Source organism: Lagenorhynchus albirostris, chromosome 1 (assembly GCF_949774975.1).
Source record: "Lagenorhynchus albirostris chromosome 1, mLagAlb1.1, whole genome shotgun sequence".
In the NCBI taxonomy this organism is placed as follows: Eukaryota; Metazoa; Chordata; class Mammalia; order Artiodactyla; family Delphinidae; genus Lagenorhynchus; species Lagenorhynchus albirostris.
Genome location: NC_083095.1, coordinates 74566274 through 74587661, shown reverse-complemented (window position 1 = coordinate 74587661; position 21388 = coordinate 74566274). Strand labels below are relative to the sequence as shown.

Genomic DNA, 21388 nt, shown 5'->3' with positions numbered 1-21388 from the left:
GCTTTTAAAGATCATTTATGCTTCCTCAGTTCTGTAGTGCAGCGTCATTAAATATCAGGCATAATGTCCCTAACAAACAGCACTTGGAACAAAATAGCAAGCGTGCTTTGGTGACTCAGAGCTGATCAGAAATCTACAGAATTTCATGTCTCATAGTTGCCAAGTTTTCTAAAATGGTACTACAAAGCTTTGGCTAAGCAGCTCTAAAGTACTGGGGGAATGAGGAGGTGAAGGGTACAGCGGCCTGTCTTCAGGTAGGAGGGCAGAGGGCCTTGGGAAGACTTGAATTGGATCAAACCTTCACATGCAATTATCTGTTCCATCTGTGTCTCTAACAAACTGTGTGACCTTGGGTTTCCGGTTCCTTATCTGTCAAAAGGAAGAACTAACATATTTCTAGCTCCTCCAATCTCACAGTGTTGATGTAATGATCAGATGAGATAATGGCTGAGATAATGCTTTGGAAAGACTGTCAAAGTGAGGTGTTTTACAACTGACACTTATTAAGCACTTATTAAGTGCCTTGGGAGAGACACAAAGATAAATAGGACTCAGTCCCTGCCCTGAAGAAGTTCATAATCTAGTTCAGAAGATAAAACATACATATGAAAAGCAAACAGTACATGGCAGCAAAAAGGTGTCAAAAGAGCAGTTTAGAATATAAATACCAGAAAAAAAAAAAGAATATAAATACCAGAGAAAATTGAAGAAGGTACAGAACTCTTTCTGCAGGAATGGATAGGGAAGACTGAAATAAATCTTCTCTTAGCTGGGCCTGAAAGGAGAGGAAATTTGGATCATTTCGAATGGAGGAAACATCCCAGCAAGTGGAGGCAGAGACAAGGAGTCCAAGCTGCATCCTGGGTCCAAGAAGAGACCAGACCAGGTGAAGTGAAAGACTTCACAGGCCAGTTCTACTTAAGACGAGAAAGTTGAGCCTATAGACCATCCTGGCAGCTAAGACTGCAGTGGAATACCGAAAAAGGATCTTACAATCGACACCATCTGGTGTCCTTGAGCAATAAAGAATTGCGAGAGAGGCCCTAGAATTCATTCTCTTTCTCTCTTCCCATCCCTCCCTCCCTCTCTATCTCTTTGCTCTGGATTTTTTTAAAAACAGCTTTATTGAGGTATTTTGGCATACAATATTTAAAGTGTACTGCTCATTAAGTTTTGACATAACTATACATCTGTGAAACCATCACCGCAATCAACATAGTGAACATAGGCGTCATTCCCTAAGTGATTACTTGTGTCCCTTTGTAATTCCTCTCTCGGGCCCCTCGCAACCACTGATCTGCTATCTGTCACTGTAGATTAGTTTGCACTTTCTAGAATTTTATATAAATGGAATCAAATAAAGATGTACTCTTTTTTTTTTGTCTGGCTTCTTTTACTCAGCATAGTTAATTTTGAGTTTTATCCATGTTGTTGCTACTCTTAATAATTCATTTTTTTTTCAGTTCATGTTTTTATTGTTGAGAAGTGCTACAGAATCCTCTTTAAAACCTTAATTTGTTTGGTTTTGTATTTAAGGAGGTGCTTCCTCCATGACCCCAAGGTACCTATCTCGGTGCTTGGCATACAGAGGCACTTATTTGTTGAAAGGATGAATTTTTGACAACCCCACAGTGCTAATACCTTATATAGTTTTGTTTGTTCCGTGGGATGCTTGGCCTTTATAGGCCTGTCTCTTCATCACTGTTGTTCATCTCACCTTCTGCTATACCATATGCAAAATACAATCTCCCACTTCTTAAATGTTCTTTAATGATAAAGCCATGAACATGCTCAAGTATTCCTGAGCTAGACTCTGGTGGAGGAGGGCGTGTTAGGGGGGAGGTGGAGAAAGATAAATTAGGCATAACTCGTGTTCACAATCTAGCTCTACCTTCTTGAAGACATTGCTCTTGATTGAGGATTCAAAACAATATTCAAAAACATATTCACATATGTTTTTTTTTTTTGGTACGCGGGCCTCTCACTGTTGTGGCCTCTCCCATTGCGGAGCACAGGCTCCGGACGCGCAGGCTCAGCGGCCATGGCCGCTCCGCAGCATGTGGGATCTTCCCCGACCGGGGCACGAACCCGTGTCCCCTGCATCGGCAGGCGGACTCTCAACCGCTGCACCACCAGGGAAGCCCTTCACATATGTTTTAACGATAATAAATGTAAATGGGAGTCTGAGAAAAAGTCTACTTAGCCTTTCAGACTTGGGCCATTCCTTTGCTGCATTGTTTAGAATTGCAGAGAAGAATGGAGATTTGCTGAGAATATTGCAGGGACTCTGCCTCCCATACCCTAGCCAGGAAACAAAACGCTGCTCCAAAGATAGAGATTTTGGGTGAGCATTTAGGATTCTACTTATCAAACTAATGGAAAGTTTTTTTTTTTTTTTAATGGAAAGTTTTGAGTAGAGTATTTTCTCCCACTGAAAATTTGGGCTTACATAACCCGTTTCAAAGCTAGGACATTAAAATAGCCATTGAATTATGGAACCATGCTTAACTAAGCAGTTGTTTAGAAAAAAAAATTTTTTAAAGCCATACCACTTTGGGGAATTCCCTGGTGGCCTAGTGGTTAGGATTCAGTGGTTTCACTGTGGAGGCCTGGGTTCGATCCCTGGTTGGGGAACCGTCCCACATGCCATGCAGCGTGGCCAAAATAAAAAATAAATAAAAATTAACAAACAAACAAAGCCATACCACTTTGAAAGTATCTGAAGACAAGTAGCAGGAATATATTATGGTATTATGGACTCAGAGCTAGTTTCAGGAATAAAAATTTTACAGGCAGTCAAGAGATTTCAGAATTATTTTCAAGGGTGTTCACTGGAAAATGAAGTTATTCAGAGCCACAACTATTGATTAAGCTAGAAAATTTCATGCCCATTGTAAGTACATGATTTAAGGAGAAACCAGGTGGATAAAGAAAATATGTAATCAACCTATGACATCAAATGAAAATTTTAGAACAAATGTTCATAATGTGCCACTTTTGCAAACGCTTAACCCTTCCAAGGGGCTTTCAAACCCAGCGCTGTGGCTTCAAGGGTGGCCTGACTGTTCATGGAAACTTGTTATACAAACTGGAATGAGCCTGGTTTTACTGAGATTCTGTTGTGAGCTAGGATATAAACAAGGCCTGATAGGAAATTTTGGATCTCAAAGAAAAGCTGAGAAGTTTGGCTCAAAAAATGGGACAGATTGAAACCATTTTTACCAAAGGAATATGAAACAGTTAAAGGAAATTGACTCAGAAGAAGACTCATATCATTTTGAAAAGCTAGACATGAAGCACAACGTGTTCAGTTCTTGTTATAACCGACTGAGTGTGGTGCTATAATGCGCAAACACGTACCAGGCTGATAAAGTATTTCCCTGGGCTTTAAACTGATGATGACACTGTCTCATACTGAGCTGCATATGGAAGAGATTTTCTCCTTTAAAAATTGTGTCAGAGCCAGTGGGAGAAATAGACCTACCAAAGGGCATTTGGAGTTTCATGCTTGGGAAGAACATACACTGTAAATATTGAAACATCTCCTATGATTAAGGTGTTATGCAAAAAGAAAGCAAATCCTTGAGGAAGTTAGCAATTTAGTATACTTTCTATATTCCATTTACCAAAGAGAAATTTTGCCAAACTAATTTATAGTATTCAACCATGGTAGCTAAGTAGATTATGTGTTACATCTGGGTTTCCCATGACTGGGTTGCTGTATAAAAACACAGGCACAGATATTTCTGGAATGCATGCTTTTCTTGGGCAGCATTTCAAAACTAATTTATCAGTATTTTCAAATGATTAATAATGGGAGACTCTATGGATGGGGAGCCCTTGATCATCCAAATCAAGGGTTACTGACTCACAAGTCTATGGGAGGGCTTCCCTGATGGCGCAGTGGTTGAGAATCCGCCTGTCAATGCAGGGGACACGGGTTCAAGCCCTGGTCCGGGAAGATCCCACATGCTGCAGAGCAACTAAGCCCGTGCACCACAACTACTGAGCCTGTGCTCTAGAGCCCGCGAGCCACAACTACTGAGCCCACGTGCTACAACTACTGAAGCCTGTGTGCCTAGAGCCCGTGCTCCACAACAAGAGAAGCCACAGCAATCAGAAGCCCCCACACTGCAACAAAGAGTAGCCCCGGCTCGCCGCAACTAAAGAAAGCCCGCGCACAGCAACGAAGACCCAACGCAGCCAAAAATAAATAAATAAATAAATTTATATTTAAAAAAAAAAAAGTCTGTGGGAGCCAGGCAGGTAATTAATGTATGAAGGGCACAGACCAAAGAGTGGTGGGGACTGTGACAAACTAAGGAGAGAATACATCAAGCCAAGGAGCAGCCATCACTCAGTTCCGACCAGTTGCTGCCATGTGGCAATGGAAGCCCGGGGTGACAGAGTTTCTGATTATTCAAAAAGCCTTAGAAACCCAGCTCTTTGTGTATAATATCCAGATTTTTATATGAAATCTCCTGAAATGTAAATGTTGGCAACCAGTTATTTTATTCATAATAGCTTATTATTATTACAGAGGAAGTACACGTGCATCGTATAAAAACGGGAAATGTAGGCCAACAACAACAGAACATATTCCCACCACTCAGAGAGCACCACTGTTAACACCTTAGTGCATATCCTTTCAGATCTTTTTTATTCATAAATATATAGACATTTTAAAAGCAAAATGATTATGGTTTTGGAACTGGTATTTTATTAATGATTTTGACCTTTCCATTTCAGTAAATTTTCACCCCATCTAATCCCCTGTCCATATTAAAACATTTCCAGTTGACCACAAACATCTTTTGTAGCAATTTGTTTAAACTAACAGGGAATCCAGGACCATACACTGTATTATTATTGCATACCTTAAGTCTCTTTCATAGCAGTTTTGGCTTAAAAAAAAAATCATACTGACTTGCTGAAGAGAGCTGGCCAGTTGCCCTGCAGAATGCTTCACCTCCTAGATTTGTCCAGTTGCTTCCTCCTAGTGTCCATTAGTTCGTTTCTCTATCCCCAATATTTCCTGTAAACTGTAAGTTATATCTAATACTTCTTTTGGGGTAGGGAGCAGCTAGAATATATGCTAGGTTGGGTTATGTATTTGTCTCATACCAGAACTGGCCTACTGGTAAGTGATACCAAGACTGTTTCCAGGAAATGAGTGATGACAGTCTGATCCCTCCAATATACAGTTACATTTTTGTCCTCAAGTTTGTAAACAGACAGTGTTACTTGGCGCTGTATGAATGTGCAGTTGTCTACCAATCATTTCACCTATGGTGTTTAACACCAATAAATAATCTTTGCTAGGATCAATAGTTTTATTAAAGTTCACAAAATGCCATTTTTCCAATTCTGTCATTCTTTCTACATTTATTAGCTGGCATTTTTTCCTTCTTCAACTAGGGTTCAAGTTAATACTATAAAAAATAACTCCCAGTGGGCCAAACTCAATGCATTTGGGGACAGGATTTAGCCAGTGGGCTGCCGCCTTCTGATCTACACTCTAAGCCAGACTGTCTCATCACTGTCACCTGTACCCTGCGCATTAGGTCTCGTTGTAACACTCAATTTCTTTGCATTTGTTGACATGTTGCTTGTAATCTTCTCACCGCATTTTACGTGTGTATTTATCTCCCTGGCTGGACTGTGACCTCCTCAAGGACAGGGACTCCCCTGCAGTATATTTCCTTTGTTTCCCCTAATGTGCTCTTAGAGGTACTTTGGTGATTGCTAATCCTAATTAACAAAAAAGCACCAATAAGAACCAAAAGTTTTCATTATTATCTCTCGTGTTCCCTGGCTTTCCTGCTAAAACTTGCCCTAATTATCTGTCATAGTGAAGCACTTGTCTCATTTACAGTTTACTTATGCCCTGGGAGTCCCTGGGTGGGGGTAGTGGGGAGGGAAGAGGGGAAATAAGCTCTTTATTAGTCTTCAGAAGTTGGAAAGTCATTTTCCAGCTGTGTGACCTTGGGTAAGTCCCATGATCACTCAGAGTTTCTATTTCTTCATTCAGTAAAATGAGGTGACAGCGATATCTCTAAACGCACACCTCGCTTGGCTCTAACTCTCTAGGATACAAGCCTAACCAGTACCTTTTAGTAGATTTCCTCCTAACCCATCTCCCCCTGCTCCCTTCACATGGGTCAACACTATCCTTTCTAAGAGGAGAGTAGCTGAAATAATAACCACAGTGGACAGAATTTGCCTCTGATGACTTCCCGACCATCACAGTTAGACCGGTCTAATCTATATGTCCCAGGAACAGTCTGCTCAGATTTCCAAGGTCAAACCTTAAGACCTCCTTCCCAACGAGAGCCAAGCGTGGACAACAGGGCCCTCCACAAGCAATTGACACAGCAAAGGCCCAGCCTTAGGTCTTCCTTGCTGCAAGGGAGGAGAGGATGGAGAGGATTGAGACTGGTTGGACCCTTGTCCTTCTTGTGGAGTCTTGCCTTTAGGATTCTGAATGCCCCTAGGCCAGCTCTGGGGTATGGGTCCTTCTAAGAAAAGAAAAAAAAAGAAACAAAAATGCTTCAACTCACTGCTTCTTCCCAATCCTTTTCTCGCAGTTCTGTTAGTCTCTTTTTATCCCCCCCTTCTTATTCCCTTCCATCTAGGTACAGTCTCAGGGACCTCATCCAAATGGCTTTCTGTGCCCTGAAACAGCTTTCTCGTATGTCCTCCTTGACTGAGGATGGTCTCCAGCCTGATTATAAACGGAGTCTTACCATTTCTGTGGCCCTGAGAGCTCCACGCGGAAAGGGAAGCAGTCAAGTCTCTAAGAAGTAAGGCAGAGAACCTGCACCAGCCGGCTTATTCACAAGCCCCATTCTGGCCTGTAGCAAACAGGGCTGGCCAGAGCAAATAGCTCAAGTCTGCTGTGAAAGCCTGACCCCTGTCCGTGACTCTCATCTAAAGAGACACAAAATAATTCTTCCATAATTCTTCCATTTCCCCTTTCGCTGTCTCCGGCCTATTGGCTGTTGATGAAAATCAGGTGGCAAATTGGCCAAACAAGGTCCACCTGTTGCTGTATCCTTGGCAGCATCCCATGAATCTTTCAATACCAACAGGAAATAGTAAATAGAACTGCTAAGGATGAACAATCTCCCCATGAACAGGAAGAAGGGAAACTCTTGAGATGTGGGGTACACTTGGAACTTGCCAGTGATGCCTTGCGACAGCTGGGGCTGCTCCTATGCCATGGCCTGCCTTCCCTGGGCCCGTCTTCATCAGATATTAGCACTTGTTTTTCCTCAGGAAGGAGGGAGAAAGTAGCCCTAGTGGCAAGGACAGAGTCTTGGGGACCCCTCAGGGTGAGGACAGATGAGCACAGACCTAGGAAGGAATCAGCCAGTCAGTGGTAGAGGGAGGCCAAAACCACTGTAAGAAACAAAGGGTCAGAGTGACAGAGTGGACAAGACCCCCAAGAGTAAAACAACCGAAGGGATGGATGTAAGCCTACATGTGCTTGTCTGCATTTCCCAGACCTGGAGCAGCCTGGTGAGAAATTTTCCCAGTCACAGAGCCTTTGTATTCACTTATTTAATAGCAATAGTTCAGAAGAAGCAATCCCAGCTGTAGAACACGTAATTGTGTTTCAGAACGTTACCCTGCCAAAAAAAAGTGCATTTCCCCCACTCTGGCACTCCATGGTGTGAATCTGATCTCTTACTTTCACTCAGAGGCCTCTTTTATGCAGTTCCCAGGTTGGCTGGCAAAGTCATCTTAGAATCATCCCTAAATGTGGAATTTCTGTTTTCAAGAGTCATTTCCAATTTGCAACTCTAAGTGGTGGAGAATAAAGACTAAGGATCAAAGGTTATCAGATTAATTTGCCTAAAACCAATTCACCTAGAGACAGTTTCAAATAAGTATTTATCAAATCTGCAGCATTTCAAAAAGTTTAGCAGATTCACCCTTTCACGTTTCATTGCTGTTGTCTGTACACCTTTGTTAGTCAACTGAATATGCCACATGCCTGTTTATTTGTTGAGACTATATTGGCCTTTCAACAGCAGGAACGTAGTAGACAGACCAAGTCATCAAAATCATATTGAGCTCTGTTACAGTTTTCAAAGCATCTAATTTGGAAAAGAATATTGGATTAAGAAACACAAAAAATGATACACAAAATGTCTGTACCAATTCTATTTATTGCTGGAAACTTTAAAAAAGTTTGAAAAGTAGGTAACAGAAAAAGATATCCATAAAGGTAGGAAGCAATCTCGTCATTTACAAAGTGCTGCAAATTTGATAAATTTATGCTGCTGATAACTCAGGGGTACTCTTAGATGAAAAGATATAAATCGTTGAAATACCCAAGCGCGACAAAAACGAACAGAACAACTAAATGGCTATAAAAATACCCAAAAGGGAACTCAGCTTTTGGCAAACTGGTCATCAAGTGAACTTTAAGTAAACAAGTTTTTAGTGGATTGGTTTTAAGAGATCTAGCCAAACTGATCAGAACCAAGTGAAAGTGTTTTGCCTCTCTGGCTCCTGGAACCTCAAGAGTTTGGGAGCTGTGGTGGAAATAACTCTGGTTTCCTCTGAGAGGCAGCAGGTCTGGAGAGCTGAACTACTACTAATGAACCAAGTGTAAGAGTCCCCTGACGAGAGAGAGAGAGAGAGAGAGAGAGAGAGAGAGAGATTGTGTGTGTGTGCCCGTGTGTGCACACAAATGTATACTAGAGATACAGACTAGAATCAGACCTTTAGAAAATACTGGAACCCGCCTGTGTGTGCCTGTTATGTGCTACAGCACAGGCTGCACACCTGGAAAGGTCAGTCACCCACATCATGGCAACTGGAGGGCTCCTCCTCCACAATCCATTTGGAATGTCTTGATCTTTGGGTCTCTGGCCCTTGGGGCCCTCCCTAGAGGACTCTTCTGCCAGGGCTACAGAGTGCCTTCCTTTTCTTGGCTGGCCTCAGAGGGGCCCACTGGCCAGAGGAATTTGTCAATGGTGGTGACGGCAGCGGCAGTGACTGCATCTCAGATATACTGGGTTGGCCAAAAAGTTCGTTTGATGTTTTCCATGAGATGGCTCTAGTAGCGCTTAGTTGTCTTTAACTTCATTTGAAACAATTTTGTTAGATTGTATTGTGACAGCTATCACATCAGTGTGCATTTTTAAAAAAACTTATAAAAATTGGTGTATTTTTGTGTAGCCATTTTAATATTGAAGATGGAAGAAAAAAGGAACATTTTCGGCATATTATGCTTTATTATTTCAAGGAAGGTAAAAACACAACTGAAACGCAAAAAAAGATTTTTGCAGTGTATGGAGAAGGTGCTGTGACTGATCGAACGTGTCAAAAGTGGTTTGCGAAGTTTCATGCTGGAGATCTCTCGTTGGATGAAGCTCCGCGGTTGGGTAGACCAGTTGGTTGATAGCAATCAAATCAAGACATTAACTGAGAACAATCAACGAGGGAGACAGCTGACATCCTCAAAATATCCAGATCAAGCGCTGAAAATCATTTGTACCAGCTTGGTTATGTTCATCGCTTTGATGTTTGGGTTCCACCTAAGTTAAGCGAAAAAAAAATGTTCTTGAACATAGTTCTGCATGCGATTCTCCACTGAAATGTAACGAAAACGTTCCGTTTTTGAAACAAATTGTGACAGGTGATGAAAAGTGGATACTGTACAATAATAACGTGGAATGGAAGAGATCGTGGGGCAAACAAAATGAACACCACCAACCACACCAAAGGCCGATCTTCATCCAAAGAAGGTGATGTTGTGTATACGGTGGGATTGGAAGGGAGTCCTTTACTGCGAGCTCCTTCCAGAAAACCAAATGATAAGTTCCAACCAGCACTGCTCCCAATTAGACCAACTGAAAGCAGCACTCGATGAAAAGCATCCGGAATTAGTCAACAGAAAATGCATAATTGTCCATCAGGATAACGCAAGACCACGTGTTTCTTTGATGACCTGGCAAAAACTGTTACAGCTTGGCTGGGAAGTTCTGATTCATCCGCTGTATTCACCAGACAATGCACCTTCAGATTTCCATTCATTTCGGTCTTTACAAAATTCTCTTAATGGAAAAAGTTTCGATTCCCTGGAAGACTGTAAAAGGCACCTGGAACAGTTCTTTGCTCAAAAAGATAAAAAGTTTTGGGAAGATGGAATTATGAAGTTGCCTGAAAAATGGTAGAAGGTAGTGGAACAAAACAGTGATTACACTGTCCAATAAAGTTCTTGGTGAAAATGAAAAACGTGTCTTTTATTTTTACTTAAAAACCGAAGGAACTTTTTGGCCGACCCAATAATTGGCAGGGGGCTGTCGGGCATTGAGCCGCTGCATGTGACAGCCGTGGCAGAGCAAGTGCCCATCCAGAGGGAAGCAGCAGCAGCCTTCCTCGTCACTCAGCTGCATCCGGCAGTCCTAAGGAAGAAGGACACCTAGTTTACCTCAGCCCAGGAACCAGGGACATCGTGGAAGTCGGCCCTGCTGGGCACTAGACTCCCAGTGACTGGGAAAAAGGGGGCGGGGTTGGAGGGGGATGAACTCCCAGAAGAGAAACCTGAGAAAATACCTCAGCTGGACGCCAGGTGTCGCTGCTACAGCAGAAATAATGAGACAGGCTCCCATTTCCAGCTGTTACCAGGAGTCCCTAGTTTTGGGAGTCTTGACTCTGGGGAAGCCAGATTTAGAAAGGACTAAACGACCACACCCAGAGAGAGTGGCTGAAGGACGCGAAAGAGACTGGAGATGGGTCAGAGCACCTTCCTGGTTTCCCGTATCCTAGACCTCTCCTACAGACTGTGGCAGTTCTAGGACTTCACTCCCCCAGCCCCCTTCTAGCTCTCCTCTGGGAGCCCAGGCGCCCAACACTCACCTCACAGTGGTAGCACTCAAAGTGATAATCTCGGTCCATGGATATCACCCTCACAATGTCCTCACAGCCCTGAAATAATGCACACCCCCATGGGCATGAGAGCAGCACGATAACCCCAACTCTCCCCTCCCCCACCAGCCCCCCTTCCAACGGGAGGTTCATACAGAGGCCTCCAGAGCCTCTCTGCCACAGTCTGCAGCTTTGAGGTGGCCTCTGCAGACCCTGCGGGAACGTCCCCCCTCTCCTTCGTTGGCCTCCAGGAAGGCGTGTCCCCTCGTGGAGCCTCCCCTCTGTCCAGGGGCTCAGGCCTTACGGAGGGAAAGGAAAGAGGCAGGCTGCATCAATGAAGTCAGCTAAGCCGGGGACGAGGAGACCCAACAGGGCCTGCTTCCTCGTGGGCTTTTGGCTTCTCTCCCTTGGCACACACAGTGTAAATCATTTCTGACCCCTTCCTACCAGCCCTGAGGATTCTTCCCACCTTTTTCCAGCCCCTACATCTTGGGGCCAGTGACCTTGACTTCAGAGAAAGTCTCCTTCTCTGGACTGGGAGAAAAGAGATGGAGCCTGGGTCCAGCAAGGCTGTCAGACAAGTCCAGGCCCGGATGTTGGGGTCAGGGTGATGACCCAGAGAGCAGAGTCACACGGGAATCTTCGCGGAGTACATTCCTCAGCACCACTGCCTCCCAGGGGAGGCCAGGCGGCATGTCCCCAGTCCCTCCCCAGAGGCAGCAGCACTGGCTGCCCTGCAGGAGAACACAGACATACTGACCTCTGAGGGGAGGATGGGTTGGCCACAGGCCGCACACTTAGGAGCGTAATTCCTGAAAGAGAGAGGACAGAGGGGAGCTGAGGCGGGGGAATCCCTGAGCCCAGGTCCACACCACACCCCGGGCGGGGGACTCACTTGTGGTAGTCGGTGACACAATACACCTGGTTGGAGAAGTCCACAGTGAAGGGGATGCCGTCCAGGCACTTGTTGCAAACGATGCATCGGAAGCAGCCTGGGTGATAGGACTTTCCCATTGCCTGGAGGATCTGGCTCATGGGGCGGGAGGAGAATCAGTCTCTGCTTTCCAGCTACCGATGACGTTCCCTGCTGCTCCCACTAACCTCATCTGAGCCCCTGCTCTCATCCTAGAACAATGCTGTGTAATCTGGGATGACCAAGGAGTCTTAAAATGGAGGCAGAAACCCTGAAAAAGGTCTTAGGGGGCATCCAGGCCAGTGTTTCTCAGACTTGGCTGCATATCAGGGTCACCCAGGGAGGTTTTTAAGCCCATCAATGCCTGGGTCCCACCCAGAAGTATTCACCACAGTCTCTGGTGATGACCCAGCATTGGTATTTTCTTTACTTCTTCCCAGGTGATCTGCTAGGCTGCCAGGGCTGTGAACCACTGATTCAACCCAACTCCTCCTTACAGAAAAGAAAACTGAGCTTCAACTGATCCCAGCCAGTAGCAGAAAGGGGATTAAGCCTCAGGACCCCACACTCCTGGCTCAGGTGGAGGGCCGGGGTGTGCCTGCAGAGTTAGGGAGTTAGAGATCACGGGAGCCCGGGGTGGCAGGCGGAGGAGTCCAGACTTGATCCCATAGGCAAAGAGAAGCCACTGTAAACAGCGGTTCTGGGGAAGAATGGGACGCAAGTAGTTGCTGATAGGTTTCCTCCCCCCACCTTTTCTCAGTATCCATTTAGTTCCTGATTCCACCCCTCGGCCCCTCAGCCTCACAGTCTCAGCTGAAGACACTGTGCTTACCTTCTCCAAAATCAAGTGACCACAGACACAGCATTTCTCAGCTGCCTCCTGAAACCCTGAAAACTAGGAGGAGAAGACCAAGGGAGGATGTTACGGGCCGAGAATGACCTGATGGGTGGAACCCCAGTGGGCCACAGAGAAAGGGGTGGGAGCCAATTCCAGGCCCAGGGGACCCCTCACTCACCAGATAATCTTCCTCACAGTACACAGAGCCGTTGACGCTGTAGAAAGCCTTGCAGCGCAAAGTTCGCCCTAGAAGCAGTAGACAAGGGGCTGGAGCCTCTCCCAGGGTCCAGGCACAGGGCGTCCCCGCCACGGGGTAACTGCTCTCCGGTGTTTCATGATGCGTTTAAATCTGGATTTCAGAGCTTGTCCTCCTAACTGCTGTCTGTCCCGTCTCCCCACACAAATACCCCATCTGATGCAATTCCAATTTGTTTGGTCTCACTCCTGCCAATCCCCACTCCTTTGCTTGCTGCTTCTCCAGCTCCTGCCCCCCTCAACAGTTTCCTGTGGCCCTGCTTTAAAGGGGTGCCGCCTTCTCCAGTGCCTGTGCTTGCTCGGGGAGCCACCTGGGAAAGCAAAGCCAACCACAGGCTGGGGGACAAGGTCAAGGGGCTCTGAACACGGGGCCTACAATGCGCTCAGAGACAATCACACTGTTGTGGACTTTGGTCTCTGGGACCTTTCAACCCAGGAGCTTCTGCACAGCTCTCCTATTCTCCTAGCCCTGTCTATCTCCCAGGGATAGGCTCCATGGAGGTCAGGACATACTGGGACTACTGTTGGGGACAAAGTGCTTTGTTTGAGAGCAAAGTTGGTCCCCTTTCCTGCTGCACTAGGCTGCTTCCCCAAGCTTAGAGGGACCCAGAGTCTCCGGGGTCAGAAGCAGCCCAGGATCTTCTGCAAGCAGACAAGGCAGGACCGCTCCCCATGAAACCAACACCCAGGAACTGCTCCAGGGTGTCTAAATTATCAGGTATGAGGAGGAATGAGACAAGGGTGGAGAATGGGCAAGTTTCCCACCTCTGCCCTCTTCTCATCAAAATCTCCACTGCCAGCTCTGTCCAGTGGTTTAGAAAAGTTGACTTAGAAACTTATGAGACACAAGGGAGTAGAGAGAGGGAAAGAGACATTCCCAGAAGAGGCTCTATAAACAGAAGGACAAATAGATAGATGAACCTAAAGGGAGCCAGGCAGGGGATGGGAGTGGCTGGAGCCAGACAGGCAGAGATAGGAAATTAAAGGTCCAGCAAAGGAATCAGAGTGGGTAAGCAGGGGGGCCGGGTAATGAGGGAGGTGAGGGAAAGGCTGGGGAGTTGAGGCCGCTGGGAGCACCCCCTGCTCCTGGCGGGCCTCCTGAGCTAACAGCAGCGGGCATTCCTGGAGCGTGATGTCATCAGCTTGGCATGGCCCGGTGGCCTGCACTCCAGCGAGGTGGCTGAACTCTGACCAGCCGAGAGAAAACCCCCCTCTCCACTCCCCCACAGCTCCCCGCTCCCTCAGCCCACCCCACCCTTCCCACATTCCAGTCTTTCACTGTCGCCCCAGGCAACTCAAGTCGGCTGCCCAAGACCAAGCCCCTCCAAGGAGAGGCCGGAGGGCTGGGAGGGAGTCCAGGCTGGGCAAGCAGGAAGGCAGAAGAAAGAGGGAGGAATAGAGCGGAGGAAAGAGGCTCAGCAGAGGGAGGGCTGACCTCAGCAAGGGGCGCCAACATGGGGGCGGGCGGGAGAGAGCCAGGTAGAGCACAGAGAAGGGAAGCAAGAGAGAAGGTGGGGGCCAGACCAGCAAATGGAGAGGCACAAGCCCTGCTTTCCCTAGGCACTTGTGAGTGTGTATGTGCGGGGAGTGCTTGAGGCCTCAGGCCCTGGTCCAGAAGGTCTGGGGGCTGCACTCACCACAGGAGCAGCAGACAAAGCACTGGGTATGGTAGAGGCTGTCCAGGGCCTGGCAGGCGTTGCTCTGCCCATAGATGCCTTTGTTGCACTTGATACAGGTGCCTGAGAGGAGAGAAGAAGTTGTCAGCATCATGGCGCACTCCCCCAGCTCAAAACCAGGGATTCCTCATCTTTCCTGATGGCAAAGGACCACCAGTCACAGCCTCCTTTTGACGGGCTCCCTTTTGGGAAGAGAGAGTTAATGGGATGCAGCAAGGTTTTGGCTGGGCAGACTTATTCTTGTTTACTGATTAATCAACAGACATTTTCTGAACATCTATTTAGTGCCTCGCAACAACATTGTGCCCAATACTGTGGAAAATTGGAGAAACTCAAAGATAGGGTCCCTGGACTTCAGATGCTCGGTTTCTGTTGGGGAGAAAAGACTAATCAGGCAAGATATGATCACCGTGGCACTGTGTGGGACAGTCAGAGATGTGAGTCCATAAGGGCCCAGCAGCAGACTGGAAAAAGCTTCCTAGTGAAAGCACGCCAGGTGCAGAAAGCCTCTCCAGGACCTCGGCTTCTCCATCTGTCAAACGAACTGCCATTCGGCTACGGAATGACTTCTTTTTTTTGCCCCTCCCGCTGCGGAGCACAGGCTCCGGACGCGCAGGCCCAGCGGCCAAGGCTCATGGGCCCAGCGGCCAAGGCTCATGGGCCCAGCGGCCAAGGCTCATGGGCCCAGCGGCCATGGCTCATGGGCCCAGCCGCTCCGCGGCACACGGGATCTTCCCAGACCGGGGCACGAACCCGTGTCCCCTGCATCGGCAGGCGGACTCTCAACCACTGCGCCACCAGGGAAGCCCCAGAATGACTTCTGCTCTGTACCTCTAGGTTTCCAAAGATGGAAAGAAGGATCTGGCTCAGCAGAGGGCCCTGTGCAGAGGGGACCATGTGAGTGTGACTCCTCTGGGGAGGTGGCTGCTGAGAATGCAGGGTGTGTTCCAAGGATTGAGGGTTGCAGAGGAAGGGGGGAAGGGAGGCAGAACCCCTCATGTCTCCCTGTCATCTTCTATCATAGGAGGAACAGAGCCAAACTGCTCTTCCCTGACATCTCCTCTAAAATACATAACACCTGGCTCTGGCACCCCCCTTTCCTGGGTGTGTTCTTCCCTCCTTCCACTCCCCAATTCCAGGCCCATGAGTGAGGGCTAGGGCCTGTCTTTGGGAACAGATCCCAACGGGCCCGCCTCACCCCGCCCCACCTCTCCCCCTCGGCACACTGCCACACTCCTTGCCTGTTGGGGCCCATCCAGTCTTTGCCCAGGGGCTTGGGAGCCCGTGCAGCAGCTGCAGCGACTGATGGGCCCAGGCCTGTCCTGCTCCCACCCTCTGGCAGCTGGGCAAGGCTGTAGCCAAGGAAGAGGGCCCCTACTAGGGGCAGGAGTAGGAGGGTACAGTCAGGCTGGGGGTTCTGTCAGAGGCGGCAAACTGACCCCTAGGGAGAGAAGCAGCCCTCCCCCTCACCGGGGTCCAAGGCTTCCCCAGGGGAGGGGAGCTCTGCCCCAAGATTGCCATGCCAGGGGGCCCTGTCAGAGCCATTTCTTTGGGAAGCCTTGGACGTTACGGGAAGACAAGAGCCAACTGCTCAGGCATGTCTGCCTCACCTCCTCTAACCCAGCATATCCACTCCTAGGTTCTTCTGCCATATTACTGCACTCTCTCCCAGCTCCTTTCTTCCTTCTGGTTCTGATGGCTTAGCCGAGGAGATTTCTCTCCACCCATCAACCACTTCTCCCCAGCCTCGAAAGGAAACTGCTAAAAGGATCCTGTTACTTAGTCTCCCGTGACCAAAGCATCATCTGCTCCGGGTTTTCCTCTCTCAGGTGGGGGCGGGGTGGGGGGGAAATGGGGGAAGGTTGGAGTTGAACTAGCCTGCAGCCCTGCTACCTCTGAACCTCCTCCCTTACCTTCCTTCCCTGGCTGGGTTCCTCTCTCTATTTACATTTCTAGCCACAGTGTTCCAGAGCATGGGGTCTGGGGCAGGAACATGGATGGTGAGAAAGGTGAGAAGATGCTGGGAACACTGAAGGGGCTCACAGACCTAGGAGCAGGCCCTCCACCTCTTTCTGTACTTCCTATCACAATCAGATTAGCATTATTTTATACAGTGAAGTGGTGCCTGTGGGTCTTGACTAAAAGATCGTTCAAGACACCAATATCCCCCCCCCAATAGCCGAGACATATAATCAATTAACACTTCCTGAAGGTAACTGCGTCCGGGAGAGAGGCGGCGACCAGGTTTCTTTAGCAGCAGGAAATAAGGGGCTACTTCGTGCCTGAATTCTGAGCAGGTTATGGCCAGAACTGAAGCCCGTGTTATTTCTGGCAGCTATACACGGTCGCCATCCATCCAGGGGTGATGTTGTCCCGGTGGTCAAGGCTTCTGCCCTGACTTCCGGAGGATGGGGAAAACAGAAGCTGACACCAGCGGGTATCGGCTTAAATGCCCACCCACGCACGGAGCCAGCAGGACTGGGGCCAGACGGCAGTAGGGTCTCTGCTTTCCGTCCCAGAGCTTTCTTCCTCCCCCCGGGCTCCTTTCCCGGACCGCGGCCACAGCTCCGCGCGTGTTAGGAAGCAGCTCCCCCACCCCCTGCACCCCACCTCAGCCCAGTGCCGCGCGGCCGGCCCCGCCCGCGGGCACCTGGAGCGCCCGGGCAGGAGCCGGCACGCACGCGGCCCACCCGCCCCGCCCCCCCACCCGCGCATTCCCCAAATTCCTGCGGGCGGAGCCTGGGCCCGGCTGGGGGCGCGGCGCGCAGGAGCCTGCAGGGGCAACGCCGCCGAGGGGGGAGCAAGATGGGGGGATGCTCTCCCAGCCCCACTTGGTTCCCCTCAACAAGGCCTCCTACCGCGAAAAACCCAGGATCTAAAGCTGAGGAACTGGGATTCACGAGATCATCAGGGGGGTTGAATTTAGCAGGAATAAGGTGCCCGTGGTCCATTTGAAACCCAGTGGGAAGGGGAAATTCCTCTTGCCTCTTTCCTAGCCCCGCGTCTCTGCCTCCGACTTCCCAGCGCCCGCCGTCGGGGCAGTGGGGAACCGAATGCGGTGACGGGTCTCTTCCCGTCCCTAACCACTTCTCTCACTCACCAAAGTAGTCCTCTCTGTTCTCCGGCTCCCGCATCCGGGCCCGGGCGGCCTCTGGAACGAACGCACCTGGCGGCTCCTCGAGACCTGACGGCTCAATCCCCGAGGGTTCTCCGCGGGCGCCGGCTTCTCGCCCACCTGTGCCCACCGTCAGGCGCAGCAACGCTGTTAGTTCATCTTGGTATCGGGCGCCCGCGGCGCAGTCCCCATAGCCAGTCACCGAGTGTCGTCCGGGTTGCGCCCCTCGTCTCTCCAAGGGCCCTGCCGCTCCCACTCCGGCCCCGGCTAGAGCTCCCGGGCTGCCCAGGGCTGGGGGATACGAGTGGCGGCTTTCCTGGCAGCCGAACCCCGCGGGCCGATGAGCGCACAGTCGGTCCAGGGCAGCGTGGAGCTCGGGGTAGGCGGACGGCACCCCTCCAGAGGAATAGCCCGCCGGAACCCCGGCCAGAGGTGGGCCAAACAGGCATGGCCCGGCGGGCAGGGGGCTGCCGTGGCGCTGGTCGTAGCCCATGCTGATGCCGCTGGTACGGTTGCTGCAGGGTCGGCTACCTCCGGCTCCACCAGCCCCCGCCCCATCCAGCAGCAGACTGCCCCGGGGGCTGGACGGCTTGCTCGCGTCGCTGGCTGAGCTACTGGCGAAACTGGAGCGGGGGCTTAGGGCTGGGGCCGTCTCCAGCCGAAAGTCGGGGGGCAATGACTGAGGTAGAGGCAAGGCCCGGGTGGGAGGCGGCCCCCCGGGAAAGGAGCCTTCGTAGCGCGGCGCCTCAAAGGAGCCGCGAGGGTTCCGCTCAGCGTCCAGGGGGCCTTGCTCCCGGGCTGGCTCCAACGGCTCATCCCCAGGTCCCCCAGTAGCTCCACGGGGCCCTGATTTCCTAGGTCCCCCCAACCCACTCAGGCGCCCCTTGCCCGGCCCGGGGGTCCCATCAGACCCAGACCTGCTAGATTCACCCTTTCTGCGGCCGAACTTGGCGCTGCCGGAGTCCGAGAGTCTTAACTTCTCCAGCAGGCGACTGGCTTTCTCCCCTAACCGCTCCATGCCCTCGGGCCTGGGGCCTCCAGCCCCCTCCCCGCCCGGCACCCTGCAGCGTCTCGGCGGCCGCTTCTCTTTCCCTGCGGCCGGACTTCGCTTCCCCAGGGGCACAGGATAGGCACAGGGGTTTAGCGGGCGCCCCGGATGCCCGGCGCCAAGAATCCCGCAGCATCCCCCAGCGAGAGGGGTTGCGTCCCCCCGCGCATCAGGGGTTAAGCGGGGCTAGAAGTGCCTACGGCCGCGGCTGTCCGGTCCGCAGGTCTATCTGTTCACGCGTCGACTCGCCCGGCAGCCCCACTCTCCCAGGCCCCCGCCCCCCTCGCTCACACACTCAGCACCGACCCAACTTCTCTCCCAAACTTTTGTCTGCCTGGCCGGATCTACTTTCCTGGAGGGGCGGAGCGCCGTGTGCGAGACGAACGGGGGTGTCGGCGCAGGAATCTGGTGCGCCGGAAAGGGGGGGTGGCGGGTGTTGGTGCTAAGTGTCCTGGAGCTGGAGATCCGCCGACTGGTGGCGAAAGGAGGGCGAGGGGCAGTTTGGACAGTTGCTACTACATCACTCAAGAATTGGGACATGAAAAAGTGGGGGAGGGGGAGGGGAACTCTTTGTTTGCAGTTGGAATGCGCGGAGGGGCACGGTGGAATGTCGCGGTTCAGAAAGGGGCGACGCGAGGCATGTTCTGCGCAAACACCGTGACTTTGTTCCTAGTGTGGGGACTGTGGGAGAGATGAGAAGGGACTGATACAGAAGTAGTGAGACAGGGAGAGAGAAGAAAGGTAGATACATAAAGAGGTTCAGAGACGCATAAGAGCCCAGAAAGGCGAGGAAGCCCTTATAGAGAGGTGGTGGAAGACAGGTATGGAAAGAAAGGAGAGCCGGACCAAATGGGATCGTGGGTGGTGCGGAGACGGAAGGCTGAACAGACCAAGAGAAAGACAAATTTGTTCAGGTCCAGAGAGAATGAGAGACAAACAGATAAGCTGCAATAAAAAGACAACTTTCTGAACCCAAAAGTCTGTAACGGGAGGGAGGGAGCTTTCGTGTGTATGTAAAAGGAGAGAGGAAGAGGCTTGGGACTAATCTCTACCTTCAGGGTAGGACAGATAGAGGGATAGATAGACACCCCCTGGTGTTGGGAAATGAGATTTTTAGCAAATATTTCAGGTGACTGGGGATAGAAGGCCCGGTTTTAGAGCTAGCGAACGCCTCGCCCTTGGTTGGCCCACAGTAGTTGGTGATAAAGAATAAGTACTAACTTAAAAGGGAGAAAAAGAAAATGTCATTTAGAGGACATAGCAAGTGAAAATGATCAAGGTGGAAAAGGAAAAGAGGCTGATCTTGGCCATACTAGGAGGATCAAGAATAAGGAAAAGAGGAAGCCATGGCGGAAGCTGAACATGCCTAATTAAGTATCAGCCAACTGATTTTGCCCAGACTAGCACATGGCGAGGGAGAGGGGAATGGAGAAGGAAATGACTCCTTCGTATTTAGATGGTAAATTCGTATGAAAATTATATGCAAACAAATCATGCATATTATTTTCATCTCAACATTTTGAACACCTTTTATAATTTTAGTGTAGCCTTAGGGAATGGGGGAGGAAAGAAGGTTAATATCTTTGGGGAAATTAATTTGGCACAAACTATTTGGCTTCTCTGTCCTAGCTGCATTGTCTCCCTGACCTCATCTCTCCTGAGAATCAGCCTCTCTGTTTCCCAGGTCAGGCCTACAGCTTTTCTCTGATCCAGAGGACAGTTTACTCTCAGACTGGAAGCAGGGAGGACTGAAAGCATTAGTAACCAAGGGGGGCTATCAGGTTGCATCCAGAGCCTGCTGTGAGCTGTCTTCAGAATCAACCATAACGTTCTCCCTCCTTTCCTGTTTCCACATGGGGAAGGAGAACCTGGATTCTTCCTTCCAGTTACTTACATCCTCTAACATTTGGGAACTTTGCTCCTTTGGGGTTAAAATGGGAGAGTAAATCTTATGAAAAGTTGAGATGCCGTTAAAGGAGGCCCATCCAGGAGTTGGTAGTGGCAGCAGTGGGCACAGTTGGGACCAACAACCTGTGTTTTCAGGGGGATAACAGGAAGGAGACGCAAGTGAAGGGTGTGTGATGTGCTGACAGCGCATGCTCCAGTAGGGCTCACGACCTCTGGGTAGCCACTCCATAGTCTGAACTGGAGCTGGGAGCTCCACAGGCCCTATTCTCCATTCCCACGACCTTAATTAGCCTCAATATACAGGTGACTCCCAAATCCATATTTCTAGCCCAGACATTCTTGGACTTAAAAACTCAGCTGACGAATAGCATCTCCACTTGGTTGTCTCAAAGGCACACAACACCCTGACCTCACCTTCCCTGCCTCCCAAAACTGGCTCCTCCAGCATTTCCTGAGTAAACGGCATCATTAACCACTTAGCTACTTAAGCCAGAAACCTGAACATCAACCCTATGTCCTCCTCCCTTAACCTCAAATCCAAGCAAGTCCTATCAGCAAGTCCTATCAATTCTGCTTCCAAAATATCTTTCAAATCTGTCCTTCCCTCATCATCACCACTATATATATATATGTATGTATCAGGTCATCATCTTTTCTCTCCTGGACCACTGCAAAAGTCTCCCTGCCAAGGCTTTCTCCCTCCCATCCATCTTGAAACCTGAGGTCAAATGATTCTTCAAAAGCACAAAAC

General features: G+C 49.7%; 2 protein-coding genes across 3 annotated transcripts in view; one reads left to right on the top strand and one right to left on the bottom strand.

Moving 5' to 3' along the window:
* REM2 (RRAD and GEM like GTPase 2) overlaps positions 1-21388 on the top strand; it is a 120444-nt gene that overhangs the window by 58518 nt on the left and 40538 nt on the right. The window lies entirely within an intron of this gene.
* AJUBA (ajuba LIM protein) lies at positions 8155-19021 on the bottom strand. 2 transcript variants are annotated; one of them, XM_060145833.1, is made up of 8 exons: positions 17667-19015; positions 14528-14629; positions 12814-12881; positions 12630-12692; positions 11780-11910; positions 11645-11696; positions 10876-10944; positions 8155-10421 (listed from the first exon to the last, which is right to left on the bottom strand). In XM_060145833.1, exons 1-8 carry the CDS (start codon positions 18697-18699, stop codon positions 10266-10268), a joined length of 1674 nt encoding a protein of 557 aa, XP_060001816.1. In that variant the 5' UTR covers positions 18700-19015; the 3' UTR covers positions 8155-10265. The 2 variants fall into 2 exon arrangements, with proteins under 2 accessions (XP_060001816.1, XP_060001826.1); XM_060145843.1 differs by lacking the exons at positions 8155-10421; positions 10876-10944; positions 11645-11696 and having other exon boundaries at positions 11781-12029; positions 17667-19021.